Raw genomic sequence first — 21,712 nt, 5'->3', positions numbered from 1 at the left:
GGTATAGAACTAAGACAGTGGTTCACAAACTGTGGTCTGGTCTGCAGCTGCCTTCCAGGTGGTTGGCAGCTAAAGCTCAGTTCCCCCCCACTTACTCTCCTCTCCCAATAGTGGGGAGCCCGTGCTGGCACTCCAGCCTTGTGGCCACGCTGCAAAGTTGGAGCACCAGCGCTGGCTTCCCTCTGGGAAGTGGCGAAGAGAAAGCTCCAAGCCTCTCCACTGAATCCAGCATGCAGGGAGAAGCAGAGCCAGAAGCGGCTGCACACACTGCCGCTTTTCCTCCCATTCTCTCGGCTGGGGGAACAGCAGTGCATGGACATGCTGCCTGGAGGCTTTGCTTGCTGCTCCATTGGCAGGAATTCAGTCAATGGGAGCAGCAGGAGGCCATGCCTGGGACATGTGCCTGGGAGCAACTGCCCCCCCCCTCATGCCCAGATCCCACCCAGCCTATTCACCACTCCTTGCCAAGACCCCACACCCTCCCTCCTGGCCAGACACCCTACTTCCAGGCCTCTCCTGCATCCTCCTTTCCTCTTGCCCCCTGGCCAGACACCTTACTCACAAGCCTGCTTCTCCACCCTACCTTCCACCCAGACCTTGCACCCTATCCATCCTGTACCCTATCTCCCGCCCTCTGGCGCATCCATGAAAGCTGCAGAAATAAAGATGGCGGCAGGAGCCTACTGTGCCCAAAAAGCCCCAAAATGCATTTAAATGCGATTTCTTAAAGGGGCAGAGCCCCTTTTTTAGAGCTTTTTTTTTTTTTTGCTCAACCAAACATGACTGGGAGCTTCTTTTAAAGGGGCAGTCTTTTTTTTTTTTTTTTTTGCCCCAGCACTTCACGCTAAATCTACTGCTATCTTGGCTCTTTGCCCAGAATGGGTTGGCCACCCCTGTGCTGGATAGAGAAGACAACCAGACGTTCCTATGCTCATGAGATATAATACCTTCCACTTCCAGCCTGAGATGTTATCTTCTGATGACTATGTGATGGTTCCACTGCTGTAACTGTGTTCAGAGAGTGGGAGATGGAAAGATTCACTCCTCAGGGCTGTCATTTTGGCACAGGATTCACAGTTTAAGGTCATAGAATCAATTTTCACCATGAAGAAAAGTTAAACCAAAAAGGAGAAACTGAATTTGTGCCATTTAGTAATGAAGTCACTGCTTGGGATTATTTAGTCTTCAGGGACTGGGCAACAGGACTCCTGATTTCCTTAATTACCTCTGCTACTGACTCACTGCCAAACCTTTGGAAACTCGTGTCATCCATCTCTCTTGTGACTCATATCCCCACACACATAAGACAGGGCCTTACAAAAGTTGTTTGCAGAGCACTAAGAGGTGATCAGACAAAAGGTACTGCAAGTGTGAAGCATTTAGACAAGGGTATTAAGCAAGCTTATGTTCAGGTAGGGACCAGGATGTAGTACAGAATGTTTTTCTGGGAGGCTGAAAAAAACCTTGGTTACTGACAAGCTCCTCTTCCATGCCAGAAGACATTAATGTGCAAAGTTCATAGAAGGAGAAGGGACCTATTAAATCCCCCAAGCCTGCTCTCTCAGCTTGTACAGGATCTCGCCTCAATCTTGAGGGCTACATACAATCTTTCAAGCAAAGATTTCAAGTAATAGTCTCCCCTCCCCTATTTTAGTATATCTGAGTATCTGAAAGAGCTGATGCATTCTTTACTTTCTCCTACCACTCTCAGTCACCATAGTTTGGATCCCCCTTTCCCTCTTTGGTGTTTACAACCTGTAGTCATTTACTGGTAGTAATACCTCCCCCACAACTGCAGTCTGGCAAAGCTACATGTATTTATTTCAATTACAATCTTTACTTTTAAATCAAACTCAACTCCCTTAATGGTTTGCATTGCTCTACTAATCTGCATGGTCTAACTTTCAGGGGATCTTTTGGGCCTTCTGTTTGATTCACTGGTGATGGAGAATATTTGTTTCTTTGCTTCTCTGCTGCATAATTTCTAAGCTCTACTTCTTCTTTCCAACCAAGCCACAGACATGGCTAAAATCCATGCGTAACCATGTCAGTGTTTCTGTTTCCCAGGCCATAAGGCCTAAGAGAATAAAGTATAATCAGAACTGAAGGCTCTCAACAGAATCCTCTTTAAAGCAACTAAGGCGAGAATATTGCTCTCTGGCTTTGCATTAGACACTCTGACATCCTCAAACAGGATGTTTATGCATTTCAAAGCACTGCTTCACAACTGTCCCTTGTAGGCTACAGACAGGATGAACATGTCAAAGCTGCATGCAGATTTTTGATTTCTCAGAAGACTTGTTAACAGTTGTCAGTCTTGCAGATAAATTAAAGAAGCCAGGTAATCAAAATCACCACTGAACCAGTTCTGTCTAACGCAAGTCCTATTTGCATAGTCACAGTTACTACATACATGTATTACAAAAGCTGTGTGGCCCCATAGCTAGGGCACAGAATATTCAGATCAGTTACTGCAAGCCCTGTCAGCGTCTCCCTGGGTGACTGTCTAATTCACTTAATTTCTATGCCTCAGTTTCTCCAGCTATAAAAGGCGGTTATTAATTCTTACCCACCTTTCAGACCTAGGGATTAAAATTGCTAAGTAGATGAAAAGAAAAATCAAGATTTTGCAGTGAATTGTGATGGAAATAATGATTATCCCATCAATTACAATAATAATGTTTCCTCACACAGTTCTGCCAATACATCTACAACTCACCCTGCAGAACTGATCCCTAGCTATCACCACCACTATCCTGACATTTGTCAATTCAGACCTGGAGCACCACATGTTATTTCTGGCTCTCTAAAATCTTTAGCATAAAATTCTTGATTCCTCCACGCAGCACAGCCCTCCCTAAGAGGAATAAACAAAGGTGCATGAAGTCATTCACAGAAACACCCACGCTGGAAGTTATAGACCAGACAGCAAAATGTATGTTTAACTAGAAAAACAAACACAAACCGTAACTCCTTCAATAGCACCAAAAAAACACAATGACCCTGCAGCACTCAGCTCAGTGCAAGTTTGAGACCAGACTAACCAGCCGCTCACAAGCAACTGGTCAATTGCAGAGATGCTGGCTGTGGATCTCCATTGCAGTCCCACATTTTCCCCCTCCCCCTTTGTTTCGCACTAGCAGATGACGCTTTAACAAAGCATCTGGCAGTCTCTGGCTCACAAGCGATATATTGCTCACTTAGGAGCCAAATACGGATCACTGCTTGAGCTCAGCCCCCCCACTCAGAATGAGGAGCCCACACGCACTACAGCCTCCCACCCCTGACAAAACTGGAGCTAATGCCGGCTTCCTGCAAGAGGGGTGGGAAGAGCCCTGAGGCTCCGTGCCAAATCCAGTTTGTTGGGAAGCACATGCATGTGCTGCTCCTCCACTCCTACAGCAGCACACACATTTTCTTATCCTCCCTACTTTCCCGCATGCTCTGGGAGGCAGGACATGGGAGCTGCACAGCCTTCCCCTGCCTGGTGATCACTGCAAAGCATGCATCTGGCTGCGCCTCTGTGGTGGTGATACTTGAGCGTGCAGTATGAGGGGGATGGGAACTAAGATCATGGCAGACCTTGGATACAAGTAGTGGCTACATTTCTTGAAGGTCCAGCACTTGTGCTTCTTCCAGCGCTGCCTACTGATCCTGCCTGAGAGATACTGGAGACCCCCCCAGTACCCGCCGAGCTGTTCCAGCCCCTTCCCCCTGGCTAAACACCCACCTGCACCTGCCTCCTCTCCCCTGGCCAGACACCCACTAGCATCCTGTTTCTAAGCCCTCACTCCTGCCCAGACACTTACCAACACCATGCTTCTGCCCAGACACCCACCAGCACCGTGCTCCTGTCCCCTCCCTCCTGGCCAGATACTTAACCCCAGATTGCTCTCCCCCCTCATTTTTTGCCCAACCCCAGAGCTTGGGGGGGACGGGGACACGAAATGCACTAATTCTGGAAGCCCAAAAGAGTTCATCTGGCCTGAGGCCTAGAACCTCAGTCCTCCCTGCCCTTACTCTCCCCGCCATGGGGCTGGAGTGCCAAGGGAGTAAGGGGTCTCAGCTGGGGCTACATCGGTGAGGGTTGACGGGTTTCAGAGATAATAGTTTTTGGTTTTTGTTTTTTTTGCTTCTCTGTTTATGATTCACTTGTGTGGTCCTTGACTGACTTTTTTGTGGGTCAGTGACCCCTGACCCAAAAGAGATTCCCCACTGCTGCCATAAATAAAGACAATGTTGAAACCTTTTGTGTTGGGCATAACACTTTACTTAAAAATGAAGCCTGGCCAACAAGCCCACAATTGGGGCTCAGCCCCCATGTGGCTGCAACATCATAACACTCCTGCACTCCCACACAACAACTCTGAACTGAGCCCATTATATACCTGAAGCCCCTGCTCTGAGCTCCCCACACTCCCATATCCCCAAACCCCCAGCCCCTGCCACAAAATTGACAGAAGACAGCCTGAATGTGTGCATGAAGCTGGATTTGACCAGTTATGATGTAAACTTCAAAGAAATGTGCAAAAAGATGCAGCAGCAGAAGTCCCATTTATGCTATTATTAATCATCATGTCAATCAACAGACGGGCTCTTGGTTAACTGCTTGTTCTAAATTTTGATTAAGTTTGGCTCTTTGGTTTGAAAAGGTTGCCAACCCCTGTGCTAAGGGGGGGGAATGCAAAGCCCTGCTTCTCACAAGCATTCAGGGGCTTTCTCCATGGCCTAAGACTTGTTCAGCACCCCAATACCCCACTTCACCCCAACATTCTCCAGCCTGGACCCCCCACCCCAAGCCAGTATCCCCTTCTCCACACCCCCTGCACCCAAATTCCCTCTCAGAGCTTGCACCTCTCACCCTTTCCCACACCCAAATTCCTCGTTCCTGTCTCAACCCAGTAAAAGTGAGTAACGGGTGGGAACAGGTGATGGAGAGGGGGAATAGAGTGGGCAAGGCCTCAAGGAAGGGGCAGAGCCTGGCTTGTCCTGACATTTAAAAAGTGATCTTGGGTGTAAAAGGGCTGGAAACCACTGGATTAATGTGACACGCACTGAATCTCTTGACAGGGAAATTCCTGCCTGTTCCTAAGGAGATACAGATCCCCCCCCACAATCTCACCCCCATTCCTTCCTAGACCACTACAGAGACATCCATTTACTAGCTAGAAACAGCAGAGATGATAGAAAACAATGTCCACCCACAATTGGCAAATAAGGCTCTTATTTATCATTACTGGACCTGACCATTTAATCCTTTAGGAAAAAGTTCAACTCATATAATGCTGAGGCACAGGTCAGACTGTGGCTTTGGGGAGGGGCAGAGTAGAAAGGCGGTTAAAGATGCCAGAAATTCAAAGAATAAATGAGACCAAGTGGCTTACAACTACACATAGTATTACGCATGAGCTCTTCTTTCCACGCTACAGACACATAGCCCCCTTGCTTGTCTCTTCCATATGTTCATCTCATCTTCAAGCTCTCCAGGGCAAAGGCGACCATTTCCCATTGATGTGCGCTGTACAAAGCAAACTAAATTGTGAAAGCCCTTCGGAGACCAAGTCATCAGCCCTTTCCTTAACGCCTACACTCCTATGAGCACACCAAAGCCATAACCCAGAATTCCCTCACCCGCTGATGACCACACCAACTTCCTGAGTGAGCTTTTACTTATGATCTGGCAGCCTCACACAACAGAGAACCTTCCTACTCCTGTCAACATCCCCTTTTCTGTCTAGCCATATGGAAGGGCATATGGTAATACCGGCTTGGTAAAACAGGTCAGAAGAGGCGGCTAAAGAGAGCCTCTGGAACGAGTATCTCCAAAACCACCCACTTCACTGAAAGGTGCTTTACATATATTTCAGTTTGCAGTGGATGGCTCTAAATCTAAGGGACATGGGGAGAGAACTGGAGTATGACATAGGAGCTATGTACTGATCTGTTCATGACTGCAAACACAAGGCTTTAAGCCTAGGGCTGTGTCTAGACTGGCCACTTTTTCCGAAAAAGCAGCCGCTTTTCCAGAAAAACTTGCCAGCTGTCTACACTGGCCGCTTGAATTTCCGCAAAAGCACTGACGATCTCATATAAGATCGTCAGTGCTTTTGCGGAAATACTATGCTGCTCCCGTTCGGGCAAAAGTCTTTTTCCGAAAAACTTTTGTGCAAAAGGGCCAGTGTAGACAGCAGAGATTTGTTTTCCGCAAAAACGCCCCGATCGTGAAAATGGCAATCGGGGCTTTTTTGTGGAAAAGCGCATCTAGATTGGCCACAGACGCTTTTCCGCAAAAAGTGCTTTGGCAGGATGCTTTTCCGCAAATCTAGATGTGCTTTTCCGAAAATGCTTTTAACGGAAAACTTTTCCGTTAAAAGCATTTCCGGAAAATCATGCCAGTCTAGACATAGCCTCAGCTGTAACACAACCATTCAGTAAAGTCCACAGTGACTCCAATTACTGTTCTTTAAACCTGGTCAGTTTTGTGGCACCAGCTATCAGCTTGTGATGGCTACACTCACACTTAAATACCATTACTGGTAACAAGGTTCTGCCAGCAACCAAGATGAAAAGGATTTCTGGCTGTTCAAATCCTGTTTTCAAATTCCTGTATGCCATGCCTCGCACTGCAAAGTCTGTCTTGACACTACCATTTTCCTTAGAACTTTACACAGTGGGAATGCTAATCTAGAGCAGTCATTGGCATATTAGACGCTAGGGATGTAAAATCCCGTTTAATCAGTAAACTGGTTAAATGTTATGTTTAACTGGTTAACCACTTAAACGGGGCACGGAGGGGGCTGCTCTGGCCAGGCTGGCTTGCGATAGGTGGCGGCTGCTCCACCTGGGCTGAAGCACACCTGTGGGGCTGGCCTGGCTGGGGCACCATCCACGCACATGGGGAAGGGACTGCTCCAGAACAGCCAGACCACCAGTTAACCACTGACATCCCTATTAGACACTGAATCATCCTCCCCCTATACAGAGCAGAGATAGCTGTCATATGTTTACACCAGCATTCCCACCATTGGGAAACTTGAAAACTGTGGCAAGGCCTACGGGAGCTGGTGTGCAGTCTGGACTTGTGTTGTCTTGTCTACACTAGTTAGGTAAGCCTGGTTAAAAGCAACTGTATTACAACAAAATTGTAGCTAGTACAGTTGTGACTTGGCATGCTCACCCAGAACAAATCACTGCAAATCATTTGCAAAGCTGGGCACCTAAATAAGATTTTCAATGGTGCTAAGCACTCACAGCAAGTGTACAACTTCACTGACTATTCAGGCCATATACTGAAGCATCTAATATCAGATATGCAAGCAGGAGAACTCTGGGCTTGCACTTAAACACTACAAGTTGTATCACGTTGTACAGGGCGGTGTTCAACAGTTCAGCCTCACCTATGTTATAACCACAGTACCGAACAGTGCAACGGCCTTGCAGCTTGTATTATGTAACATGAATCCACTTGACATGCATGATAATTAGACTCATCAACTAGCACTGACATTATTCCTCTTGATCTGACTCTACTCTACTGGAGCTCAAGATGGAAGAAGCTGCTTTCCGGTAGTTCCATCTCACTGATCATCTGAAAATGTGTCCTCTGCCCTGCCCAAGCCTCTTCATATCTTGTTGGGATGACACAGTTGAGATGAGAAGCAGTAGGAGACAATTTCACCTAGAAAGAACACCCCAGCCTCAATGTGAGAATGCTAGAACTAGGGATGTAAAATCCCATTTAATCAATTAGCCGGTTAAACATTAGGTTAACCACTAATAGGTTAAGCAGGGTCCACTGGAGCAGCCCCCAAGTCACAGGGCTGTAGGCTCACATCTTGGCCCATGGCATGGTGGGCCCATGGCGGCCCATCGGTGGAAGGCTGCTACAGGGCGCTGGTTAACCAGTTACCGGTAACAGTGATGCTTATCAGGTAACCAGTTACACATTTACATCCCTAGTTAGAACACTAACATTTTTTGCTAAAAATGGAATTAACCCACCATATTCTTCTTCCTCTTAAATCATATCTGCTCCTGAACAGACTATGGAACTTCAGAGTCAGGAACACCAGAGTTATAAACTGACCAGTGAACCGCACACACCTCATTTGGAACCAAAAGTATGCCATCAGGCAACAGCAGAGACCAAAAAAAAAAAAATACCCCTACACACAGAGTCCAGTACTGTATTAAATGCAAACTATTAAACAAAGAGGATGTTGAACAGAAAGGTTTAACAATGTAAGGAAACTTTCTGTGCTTACTTCATTTAAATTAAGATGGTTAAAGCAGTATTCTTCATAGTAAAGTTTCAAAGCTGTATTAACTCAATGTTCTGTTGTTAATTTCAAAAGAACGTAACTTTTTTCAAAGTAACAAACATTTCAGAGCTAGGAACAATCTCCAGTTCTGAGGTGTTCATAATTCTGAGGTTCTACTGTACCATGACAGGCTCTCCCCTCCTGTATGGCTGGATCACTGCAGATAGGAGCATGGATATGGGGGGGCCTAAGGTGTGAGAGACTTTCTAACATGGGCTCCCCTCTGTCAGGACTTGTGTCAACTCATTCCACACACATGTAGTATATGGATTAATTACAGATTTAAAGTCAGCTTTTATGCATAATATTAAGACATAGTAAGATATAAATGCAAAGCCCAGAGGCCTGTATGATGATAGCTTAAGCAGTTAGTATAGGAAATTAAGCCTATAACTCTTAGCATAAGAAAGACCAACACACCTTAAGTCACAAGATGGCATACGATATAAATACATAGTTCTCCTGATATCTAGCATAAAATGCTGACAGGTAACCCAGGTAGGGGTATTTTATGATAGGAATATCACCAGACAACCACAAAACTGTTATAGTAATTGACATGTACGCTGATAGATTTGAGATTATTAATATACTAGTCTGTAAAATAAGAAAAACCCAATAGTATTAGCTGAAACAAAAGACATAATTAGACCAGACTAATACAGCTGCATCTCTACCAATAGTATTAGGGTAAGGAAGTTAATTACGGGCAAAGGAGGCCAAATATTCTTTTGAATATTCATGGATGTCGTTGGATACTATACCAAGCCTAACTTCATCTGAGTCCATTGAGACTTTGGCCATTTGTCATGCCAGGAACACGACAGGACTCTCTCATGAAACACCATTTGCCTCTACTATTAAGTCTCCACAGAAGCTGGAGGGAGAATGTGTATGGCATGACACTGGACATGAAGCTAATATTGCACTACTTTGTGTGTTTACTGATTGTGCTAATAAAACTATTTCAAATTCATAATCTTTTTTCCTTAGTGTGTGTTGCAACCATCAACATCAGGGTTTCCGATTTATCCATAATTCTTACAGCTCTGGGCCTGCTTTTTGAACTAAAACCTCGCAAACCTCAGAGTGTTGATTTGTCAATTGGGAAGATTCAAATACCTGATATATTGATTGTATATTGGTTAATACAAATTGTCTAAGAAAGCAACTATTTTCAGCTACTAGATCTTAACCTTAACTGGATATAGAGCTGTCCACTTTTATTAACCTTCTGAGCTAGAGGAACAAATGCTATGGTGGAAACCAGAAGATAAACAGACCCCTTTCTGGATTGTACTCTTCTACCGAACACATTCTAATCTAGTACCAAAGAAAAACACTTCTAACAACACTGGGAGCACTTTCCACAGAACTGGGAGCACTTTCCACAGAACTTCTAACAATGAACTGGGAGCACTTTCCACAGAAATCCAGGAGAACTTTCTAAGTAGAGATGTAAAATCCTGTTTAATTGGTTGACCAGTTAAACATTACATTTCACCAGTTAACCAATTATGGGGGGGCACTTCAACCCAGCTGAGCTGAAGTGGTCTGTCCCCTACCTCACTGCAGACAGGCTGGAATGTCCCCCAGTTGAGCGGGCTGGTCCAGCCCAACAAGAATTGCCCCTGCTTGTGATGCACCAGGTCCACCATGACGGGGGCTATTCCCAGCACCTTTCACATCACTAATTTTAAAGGGCAAGCATCCAGAGTGGCCCCAAAAAACACATTCCAGATCCAGTAGCTCAGCTGGCAAAGGTGTAAAACTGAGTACTCCTTTTTAAACATTATATTTAATGATATTATTTCATTAAAGAGCAGTTGATCCAAATTCAAAGTAACACATCCCATCATTAGTGATGCATAATATGGGTGCTACTGAGGGCTGTCTTCATCTTCACATACAGCAGTGCAGCTGCGGCACTGCAGTGAAGACACTCCTATGCCGACCAGAGAGCTTCTCCCATCAGTACAATACTGTCTACTCATGGGGAGGGGTCAGTATAACTACAGCACTCGAGGGGGTGGATTTTTCACACCAAGCAATGTAGGTATACAGATACAGGTCTGGAGTATAAACCTGGCATAAGAGATGGAGAGAAATACCAGAAAAGAGATGTAGGAGAAGGAAGAAGATGATACAAGTACCCAGTGCTCAGTGGATAATAGGGATTTAAGAGACTAGTCAACTAATTATGCGACTAGTGCTCCCCCCCCTTGGAGCCTCTATCAGAGGGAGGAAGTAAGTGGGGGGAGTGGGTGATGGGGGGGAGCTGGCTTAAAAGCCAGTTCTCCTGAGCACCATCTCCACAGAGGGCAGGGGAGGTAGAGGCACAGTGGAAACAGAGTGAGCGGGGACTGAAAGCGGCTCTGCTTGTGCCACTTCTCCTGCAATTCTGCTTTTGAAATGCATAAGAGCCCCAATTGGGTTCTTGTATATTTCAAAGGCTGAGGCACCGCAGGGATCAACGGGCCAACGGGGCAGTCCCTTGCTGGACCCACACTCCCTGTGGGGTTTCTGCTTTTGAACTGTAGCAAGAGCCCTATTGGGTTCTTGCTACAATTCAAAGGCAGAGGCACCCTCATAGACTAATCGAATAGTAGATCCCATCGACTATTCAATTAGTTAATTCATCTAAATTTAACATCCCTAGTGGATACATGACACATCCCTCTCCAAAGAATTTACAATCTGAGACAGAATTAGATCTGTCACTGGAATAAAACAGAGGAGATATACAATGGAAGGGTAACAAAATAAAAAAAGGCAAAAGAAGTTGTTCCTGCTATTTACAAGGAGTTTTTCTAGTAACAGTCACAGCAACAAGAGATCTACCAGCAGTTCACACTGCCCCAAGCAGAAGAGAAACTTTGATAAGACATTTGAAGGTAATTATGCCACAAGGCATAGGGCAACTACAGCACTGTTTTCTGAAATATCCTCTAATACTTGGCCCAGAAGTTTTAAGTGCTTTGAGGGATGAGACTTCTGGCATTTCCATTTTGACCACAGAGTATGGTCAAGAATGATATGCAAAGCAGAGATATAATTAATCCTATGGCTTTGGCCACACATACCGTTCCTTAAGGAAGCCTCACAATTTCTATTTTCTATATGTATTTAAGGTAATTCTTCTGTTCCATTTTGCAGCCCACATGCTGATGTAGCATCTCTTCCACGCATGGTGCCAGATTAGATTTAATATTGCATTTTCTTTGGCAGAATTATAAATATCACATATCATGTAGAATAATGGAGACATAACACTGTAAAAAACAAGGCTATGAGGACCTTAAGGAACCTAGTGACAACAGCACAATGTTGTGTCTCACCTCTCCATGACACATTATAACAGGAAATAAACAATGCTGCACATCCCCCATGCATCACTTGATGTTCATTAGGGATGTTAAATTTAATTATTTGGCTCATCAAATAGTCAATGAAATTTGGTAAGGGTGCCTCTGAAATGTAGCAACAGCCCCAGGGCTGTTGCTACACTTCAAAGGCGAAAGCGCTGCAGGGAGCATGGGGCCAGCAGGGACTCAAGCAGTCCCCCGCTGGACCCATGCTCCCCACCACATTTCAAAATGGCAGTGCTGCATGGATCTTGGGGTGAGCAGGGGATTCCCCAGCTGGCCCCATGCTGCATGCAGCGCTTGTAAACGGCAGCGCCACGTGGAGCCCACTATCTGAAGCCAGGCTCCACATGGTTGCTGCCGCTTTGAAGCGTCCCCTCCACTTCACCCCCTCCCTTGCTGCCTCTTTCTGATAGAGGCAGCAAGCGGGGGGAGGGGGGGGTAGCAACTAGTCCATTAGTGTGTTGAAGCATTAGTCGTTCACATCCCTAATGTCCATATGCCCTCTCTCCAAAGGTTCTGCTCCTCTTCCCTTTCAGAAATGGGGAGAAGTAAGCTGTTGTGGTGCCCTATTCAGAATTGCCAGTAGAAACACCCAAAAGGTAAACAACCGCTTCACAACGAAGCACAGAGATAAAAGCAGATGCAAAGAGAAAGAGGGAATGGATCCCTTTTGTTTACACAATCACACACTGGTTCCCCATAAAATTTATTAATACTGACTTTTTAATACAACTCTCACATGCAATGCAGTTCATTCCACAAAGACTCAGGATTACACTGATCAAAGTTACACAGAGAAGCTCATGTTGAAGTTTCTAATCTTAACTCAGCGGAGGGACTTATTTTAAAGAAATGCTGAGCACCTGCATAAGTGCAGAGCAAGTAAAAAGGGTATAAGTCAAGTCCCAATCGTCGGAGAAACAAGAAATCAGTTAAAGAACACTTTCAAAAAGCTTTAGGCCCCAATCACTGACACTGTTTTGGCAGGCAGACTGCAGTGATGGCTTCAGAGAGAGATGCAGCTTGCAGGATCGGGGCCTTAAAGTCTGTTAAAAAGGTGGTGATTAAACCAAACCTTCTTAACACCCATGCACTGGTGTATAATGACAGAGCACCTAACTTCTTTAAGCATCTTTGAAAATTCCTTCCTTAAAATGTAGTGTTAAAACATTATTATTAATAAGAATAATAGCAAAGCCTAAGGGGCAAAAATGGGATCCCACTGGGCTAGGCCTGGGAAAAAAAACAATAGTAAATAGTCCCTGCCCCAACCGGATGATAACCTGAATAGACAGGACCTACATAGGGTGGGGAAAGGGGAAAACAAACTCACAGAGCAAACACCACAATATCAAACATGGCAGTTCCCCAATTTGGGGGGTGGGGGAAGGGGAAGTTACTCAGGAGATGGCATATTATATTAAATTAAAGCCTATTGCATTTATGTTTATATATCTATAGCCCTAAGGCACCCCCATCCTCCCCTGCTCTAACCCAATGCCCTTCCCCTCCCCAAGACCCAGACAGCCCCAAATTCTTTTAACAATACCCTGGGTCTCACCAGAGCAGCCATTGCAGCCACCCACTTTTTCCACCAGGCGCGGGGGTGCATGCACAAAGCAGCTATGAACTGTCCAGGCATGTAGCTCCAAAAGACAGACAAACATTCCTTTGAAGGCAGGTGCGCTGCCCTCTCCCCAAATCCCGGACATTTTTTGTGTTTAAAAAAATCTGGCGGACGGCAATTTAACATGGGAAAACGAGGACATATCCAGGAAAAAATGGACGTATGGTAACCCTAATAAGACCCACATTTCTATAAGCAAAGAGCCGCATGCAGCTTGAGAGGCGAGGGTTGACTACCCCTGGCCTACTGTAACAGAAGCAAGACAACGTCTGACAATGTCTTTATACACAATTTTCTTTGGGTACATGATTTAGACAGGAGTCCCATTCTGAGCTCTGGAAGATTTGAGCAAAATATGAGTTAAATGCAAGCTGCAAAGATGTAAGCAGCAAGCAAAACATTCTGCAAAATGACATCAATATTCAAAGTATGCAAAACCATAACGAAGTATGCAAAAATTCAAGCATCTTTACACAGTAATATGGTATTTAAATAGGGAGTTACTGAAATGGCTTTGTGCTGCTTTGAGTTGCACTTTAAAAAGCCTCAAGATCAGACTGTACAGTAACCGCACAAGATTTTCCAAGAGCACGATAGTATGTATCAAACTATGCTAAGGGTTAACCTTTTTTTAACGTCATGAGAAAAAAAGTTGCAAATACTACAAAATACAAATGCTTTCCCAGCAGCCAAATGTTCCAGTAAATTCTGCAATTAAGAGTTCTTCTACAAGATATATCCAAGGGCATAAAAAGGACAATTCCCCAGTACTTCACACTGTCAAACAGTCCATAAAGGTTAACACCATTGAGGATTACTGCTCTAGTTAAATTGTTTCAAGTATTTCTGAACAGTATTTGGCAAAAGAAAAACCAGCATTGAAATGCTCCTATCCTAACAAATGGTTTCTATTGAAAAGTGCTGTCTTCATGCTGCTACAGGATTCTTTTCATCCTGGAAGATGCTAAGTGACAACCGTCAACCAAGCCTGTGTGAATTTAGGGTGCTTAGCACCTTGATTAAAAAATCCCAAAGGTCCTATCTACCTTGCAAACAATTCCTCCTCGTTCGCTGATTGTTCTTGTAGTAAAACAAAAAGGACAAACATGTCTGTAATTTGATGTTTCATAGATTTTAAAGCTAGAAGGATCCATTATGTCTATCTCCAGGAAGACCTCCTGCCAGCCAAAAAAGCGTTACCTAGCAATTCCTCTGAATTGAACCCAACAACTTTCATTGGATCAGGAGCATTTTACAATTTGTAAAATATAACCATTTCCTTCACAATGTTCATCTACCCACCCCAGATTCCAATACATGTCTTTTCCCTGACAGAAATACTCATGTACAGCTCTATAAGAAGAAATTTTCAACACAGCCACACTAATGGCAACAAGGGTGCAGAAATCACCATGTGTACATTTAAAAAGAAGAGGAAATGTCACATTCATGTCTCAAGCATAAATTAAGCGTTTGTTTTCAATATAAACAGGAACTTTGTGTGAACTGATTATGGTTGCATGAAACAACTTGCTTAGATCACGTGCAAAGAACATTATGCTGTATTTTTTCCATTGTTAGCCAAAGCTTCTCCCCTCCCCCCGCAACTGCCATTGATTTTCTCCAGTCTCCTCTCCCCTGAAAATCCTTAAAGAGGCTTTTAAAATTCATGAGGGCAGCAAACAAAGAAGAAAACATCTGTAAGAACACCTGAGAATTCTCTCCCAAACGATAAACAATAATCAATTATAGCTAAGACCCATCAGGCTATTCCACATATGCATCCTTGGAGGTTTGCATATGATTATTCTCTAAAGTTTGTTCTCCAGGGCTTTGGGAAGAAGAAATAATCTTGCAAGCTACCTACCCCACAGCTCCCTCTCAGACCTTTGCAAAAAAATAAGCAGAGCGCTAAACATTAAGCACAGACCAAGTGATAAGCACTTAAGGGACTGCATCTCAAAGATGGGGATGCTGTAAAAACTGGCCACAACACACAGGTTAGCTGCGTGCCTGAGAGAAACTGGAGAACTGAGTCTCCCCATTAAAGAGGAGGGGAGAGAAAGGAGGAAAGGGAATGTAAAAAGACGCAGGAGGGGCAGGAATACTAGTGGGATTCCCCCTATTAAACACAACTTGAGCTTACCAAGAGGAGTGCCTCCCAACACCAGAAAAAGACACACATGAAGACATCCCACAACACAAGAGACAGGCCCAACTAACCCCGAGGCAGTCTGTGAGAAGGGCAATTAGGAAGCGTCTGCCAACCCCATCCCACGGAAACAGACCCAAGCAGATCTTAGCATGTGAAGGGGATTTGCCCCAGCCAACCTCCCACAATCAGTAGCCATATGGAGGGGGCTCCCCCAACCCCTCCATCCACTGTCCGGGCAGCTGGGGCGCCCCGCAGCCAGGGAGACCATGGCAAGCAGCGAGCAAACCCTCGTCCCCTCCGCGAGGAGAAAACGGATGAGGAAACTGAAGTAAGCGGGGAACTCCGGGGAGCCTGCCCAGCCTAAGCAAGAGCCGGAGAAAGCTCCCAGCCCCACATCTCCCCCCTCAGCCCCACCCCTGCCGCCCCCTCAGGCCTGCCCCGCCCCACCCGGCCCCACAGCGCCCCACACCTTCGGAGAGCTCCAGCTCCAGCTCGGCCAGCTGCTCGCGGATCTCCCGGGGCAGGGAGCAGGCGCCGCCGCCTGCCGGCTCGGCCATGTCGGGGAGCGGGGAGCCCGCGCGGGCCCGGCTCAGCGCTGGGGGTTCCGGATCCCGGGCGCAGCAGGAGCGGCCGCCGCCTCCGCCATGCTGAGCCCCAGCGCCGCGGTCACATGAGGGGGAGGGGCCGGCTCCGACCGCGCGCGCCGCCGACCCGATCGAGAACTGCGCCGCGCGCGCACGACTCCTCCCCCCCTCCCCTTGACAGCAAACTGAGCCTTGCGCGCCCTGCCGGCCCGGTCGAGAACTGCGCCGCGCGCGCGCCCGACTCCTCCCTCCCCCTCCCTCACTGAACTGAGCCGCGTGCCCCCTGCCGGCCATACCTGGGACCGCGCCCCGCCCTGCTGGCAAGACCGGGACCTGCGCCGCCCCCTTGGAAGTGCGCTCCTTCCCCGAGGTCCCGTTTCAGGCCCTTTTGGCAGCCTGCGGTACAAGGCGGGTGCTGCCACCTCCACCCGCAGCGCCCCCGCACCCACAGCAACAGCACCTGCCTCACTAGCACCGCCCTAGGCAATTGGACTCATTGCACCAGCCTTTAGCGCCCAGAGGGAGGTGGTGAGGCAGGGGGCAATTAGGGGCTGTGGGAACTACAGGCATACCTCAGGCTAATGGTGCAGTTGCGAAGGTTCAGTCCGCACTAGGGTGCAGCTCAGTAACATACAGGAGCCTGGCCTCAGCCCTGATGAAAAAGCCCAGACACTCTTCACTTACTAAAAAGAGGGGGAGGATGGGAGAATAGGGGGAAGAAGAGAGAAAGCAAGCTAGGGCCAGCACTAGACAACTAAAGATGTAAGGGAGGGTTGTTAAAAATCATACAAAATCTGCAACCAAGCTCTCGTTCTTTACTACAGCAATTGCACCCTCCCTCTTGATGTGTAAAAGGGAAGTCAAATCCCCCGGAGCCATTGATTCCCCTATGAGGGGCACGTACAATATACATACATTGCTAATGCTTAGATATATTTGCTATTTGTATAGGAGTAAGACATGACAAAGGTCAAGGCCTGTCACAGGTAATAACTTATAATAAGGAGACGAGGGGAGGTGAAACCAGTCTTCTGTTAAGTAGAGATATGGATAGATTCCACATCCTTTAAACTTGTGACCGGCTCAAGCAGGAAAGGAAAAAGGGAAGTATGGCTTGCCCATTGTTCAGCAAGTAGGCACTGTATTTAACCTCATTTGGAAAATTAATCTGACCTATAGGAATGCTAAATGTCGAAGATGAAGTAACCTATCATGTTAAGGCACCTAAACCAGGAAAGATGTGAACCCTATAAAAACCCCTGCCTATGAGATGTTGGGGGTCGGCTCTGATTTGAACATTGAGTTCCTTAGCCGTACCGTGGTTGCAACCAATAAACTTGAGTTGGACCCAGCCTGAAAGTGTGACTCTCTTCTTGGGGTAAATCAGACTAGCCTCCAAGGGGACAAAACCTTGCAATTTATGCAACACTCTGATAAAGACACCAACCTTAACCACCCCTTACATCTTGAACGGTCACCTTTACCAGGGCATGGCACCTTGGTAACTCAAATTCATCACTGTTCACACCACAGGAAGCCTGAAACAAAAAAAAAAAGCACTCTTCACAATCCCTGATTCCTTTTAAAATAAGGATTACAAGAGTCAGAGAAAGAACTTCCTGCCCGACAATATGTTGAAATAACTCCTTAGAGTGTAGGAACAGACCATGTTATTAGAGAACAACAGTTATTCCGTAACAGTAAACAGAGGCCCAGATAATGCGAGCCAGATTCAAAGGAGCATTACCACAAAATTTGTTCTACACACCTGTGGCATGAGAATTTTTCATGCAAAGGATTTACGTACAGCCATTTGTTTCTGAGGACAAATTGAAGAAACTGCACCAGATTGAAATTAGTATTAGAGTATATTTTAAAATAGCAAATATGGAGTGACATGATTTGGAGAGGTCATTTCATCCAGTCTCTTTGACTCAAGGCAAGATCAAGTCCGCTCTAGACCATTCAGCTGCTTTTGCGGAAAAACTTGCCAGCTGTCTACACTGGCCGCTTGAATTTTCGCAAGAACACTGACGATCTCATGTAAGATTGTCAGTGTTCTTGCGGAAATGCTATGCTGCTCCCATTGGGGCAAAAGACCTCTTGTGCAAATGCTTTTGCTCAAGAGGGGCAGTGTAGACAACGCAGTATTGTTTTGTGCAAAAAAAGCCCCGATCGCTAAAATGGCGATTGGGGCTTTCTTGCGCAAAACTGAGTCTAGATTGGCACAGACACTTTTCCGCAAAAAGTGCTTTTGCAGAAAAGCATCTGTGCCAGTCTAGACGCTCTTCCGTTAAAAGCATTTGCGGAAAATCATGCCAGTCTAGACGTAGCCTTCATGTTTGTCGAACCTGCTCTTACTCTCTAAGTGCTGGAGGTTCCACAACCTTCTCAGTCAATTCATACCAGTGCTTATCCAGCCCACGAGGAAACTTTCCCCTAAAGTCTAACCTTAAACCTCCTTTGCTGTAACCACTACTTCTTGTCTTATCCTCCAAAGTTAACAATTTTTCTCCCTTGCTGTAAAACTTTCAAGAACGTAGGTCCAACTCACTCCTCTCTTACCCTGACAATTTTTCCTCCATCTTCTCACAAGCTTTAATTCCTAATTCATTGTTCATTCTCTTCTCTGTGCTTTCTCCCATTTGTCTACATCATTTCTGAAATTACACTCAGAAATGGACACAATACTCCAGCTGAATCAGGGCCAGAGTATTCAGAATTGTACAATTTCACATGTGAGTTCCTTTAGAACTAGCTGTAGTAAGTTGAACTAATTGATAGCTTACATATGTACTGAATAACCAGAGCACAGAATATGACACTTTTTTTTTTTTTAAATAAACTCCAGCAGTAATCCCAGCAATTACAGCTCAGTAGGTTTATATTTGTAGTTAGGAAATAAAGAACAGAATTATAATAATCAAGAACAGAATTAATGAGACACAAATGAACATGATTTGTTGGGGGAAGGGAGTCAGTTTTTGAAAAGGGAAATCATGCCTCGCTCACCTACTAGAATTCTTCAACAAGCATGAACAATGTGGATCAAGTAGAAATAGCGTGTGTAGATGTTCAGAAAGCTTTTACAAAGTCCATCACCAAAGGCTCTTAAGCAAAATGATCTGTCATGGCCTAAAAGGGATGGTCCTCTCATAGATCAATAGGTAGTTAAAAGGGTATGACGGGTAGGAAAGAGTTTTCAGGACAGAAGTAAACAAATTGTCATGGCCCCCATGACTGTACTGGGACCAGTACTTCGATATATTAATATGTTACCTGGGAAAAAGTACTTTTTTCAAGTGGCAAAATCTGAAGATACAAAACTACTCAATAGTTAAGTCCAAAGCAGACTGAAGAGTTAGAGGATTTAATAAAATGGAGTTACTGGGTAACAAAATGGCAGTTCTAATTCAGCATTGAGAAATACAAATTAATGCACATTGAAAAAAATAATAAATTAGTGGTTGCCGTTAAAGAGAGCTTGGAGTAATCATCATGAATAGTTCTCTGAAAACATCCACTCAATATGCAGCATCAGTGTGGAAAGCTAACAATGTTGGGAATCATTAAGGAATAGACAAGACAAATATAGACATCCTGGTATGCCAACATACTGAATACTGCATGTTGTGACAGGGTGTACCAATTCCTCACTGGGTCAGTAAGGGTTAAGCAGAACTGCCAGTCTGAGAGCACCCCTTCCCCACAGCCCTATTAGGCATGCTCCAACTGGAGAACCAGTATAAAAGCCAGTGGAGCAGCTCAGTCAGGACTGACTACCACAGAGAAAAGAGCTGCTGCCAGAGCTTGGGAGGAGGAAAAGATGCAGCAGACAGACCTTGCCGTGTAGGCCAGCTGTCAGAGACTAGCCAGGGAAGCGCCCAGCCTGGCCGACGCAAGTGGAGGAGACACGGACAGTTGTGAATCAGGTAGAAAGTAATCCAGGGTGGGGAGCTGGAGTCTCAAGAGCTTAGTGTGTTGCGGGCAGATTCCCCACTGACCTGAAGGGGGGGGGACACCAACCACTGATAGGGCCTTGGGCTGGGAACCAGTGGAGAGCCAGGGCCCGGGTCTCCCTACCCCACTCTCCTTGTACACACAGAGAATGTTACCTCTGGAACTACTGACTTTGGGCCTCCAGGCCTGATTGCCCCGTGAATGTGGGGTTATCGACTGGCTGCTGGGCCTTATTGTCCTGCACATATGGGCTTGTTATTCATAGAATACTAGGACTGGAAGGGACCTCGAGAGGTCATAGAGTCCAGTCCCCTGCCCTCATGGCAAGACCAAATACTGTCCATCCCTGAGACATTTATCTAACCTACACTTAAATATCTCTACAGATGGAGATTCCACAACCTCCCTGGGCAATTTATTCCAGTGTTTGACCACCCTGACAGTTAGGAACTTTTTCCTAATGTCCAACCTAACCCTCCCTTGCTGCAGTTTTAGCCCATTGCTTCTTGTTCTATCCCCAGAGGTCAAGATGAACAAGTTTTCTCCCTCCTCATGACACCCTTTTATTGACTCAGGCCAGTGGGCCCTATTGCCTGGTGAACTGGGACTAACTACTGACTTTGGCTGCTATGTCAGACTCCAGCATGGGGATACCTGGGGTTGGTACCATTCACGAGGTGGAGCACATTGATAGGTTCCATGCCCCACCTCAGAGGGTGCTGTGCGTACTAGTCTTGTGACACATACCTATCTAGTCATCTCGCCTAAAAATGGACGACCGGACCCACATGCAGTATTCAATCCCTGGTATTCCAACATATTGATGTGGAAATATTGGAATTAGAATAGATTGAGGTCAGAGCAACAAAAATGCTAGGAGGATGGAGCTTCCATATGAGATTAGTAAGACTGGGACTTTTCAGCTTAGGAAAGAGCTGGTATGATAGAGATCTCAAAAATCATAACTAGGGTAGAGGAAGTAACTCTTCCTTATTTACACCTCATAACACCAGAACTAAAGGGTCAAATGACATTAATAGGAAGCAAGTTTAAAAGAAAACAGAAGGAAGTATGTCTTTACACAATGCACAGTCAAACCTTTCAAACCCTTTGCCTCAGGATGTCATGAAGGTCAATAGTAACAGGGCTCAGAAAAAGAACCAGATAAGTTAACTGAAGCTAAGTCCATCTGTGGCTATTAGCCAGGATGGGCAGGGATGCAAAACCATGCATTGAAGTGTCACTGTCCCCAGCTTCTAGCAAGCGGAAGGGGCTATGTGATAGATCACTTTATTACCTCCAATTCTGTTCATGCCCTCTCTGGCACCAGGTATTGACCAGTCAGACAACAGGATACTGAGTTAGATGGATGGTTTGTCTGACCCAGTATGGCTATTCTTATGTGAACATGTGCAAACTATTGGACTCAGGACATCTGGAGCAGCCCCTGTCCACAACAAATGGGAGGTGGGGGGGGAAAAGCTGAAGGCAGGGATGCTCCAGCCTGTCTGAGGCAGGAGTTGCTCCAGGCAGGTTGGCTGGAATGCCTCCCCCCCCCCCCCCAATTGGTTAACCAGTTAAACTTCACATTTAACCCATTAACCAAGTTACACATGGTTTTACATTCATTCTCTGTTCAATCACATCTTCTGGCAATTGGAGTTTTAGGGAAGGAATCACCCAGAATAGCCCTGCTC

The 21,712-nt window shown here is 45.7% G+C and overlaps 1 protein-coding gene across 3 annotated transcripts in view; it reads right to left on the bottom strand.

Moving 5' to 3' along the window:
* Positions 1–16,159, bottom strand: part of DIP2B (DIP2 acetate--CoA ligase B (putative)) — a 173,594-nt gene extending 157,435 nt beyond the window's left edge. For all 3 annotated transcript variants that reach the window (XM_075902043.2, XM_075902044.2, XM_075902045.2), the window contains exon 1: positions 15,941–16,159. In XM_075902043.2, coding sequence (XP_075758158.1) covers positions 15,941–16,028 — 88 coding nt within the window. In that variant the 5' untranslated portion in view covers positions 16,029–16,159. The remainder of the gene's footprint in view (positions 1–15,940) is intronic.
* Between the last annotated feature and the right edge of the window lie 5,553 nt (positions 16,160–21,712).

Source organism: Pelodiscus sinensis, chromosome 31 (genome assembly GCF_052426305.1).
Source record: "Pelodiscus sinensis isolate ZL-2025 chromosome 31, ASM5242630v1, whole genome shotgun sequence".
NCBI lineage: Eukaryota > Metazoa > Chordata > Testudines > Trionychidae > Pelodiscus > Pelodiscus sinensis.
This window is presented reverse-complemented; position numbering and strand designations above follow the sequence as displayed.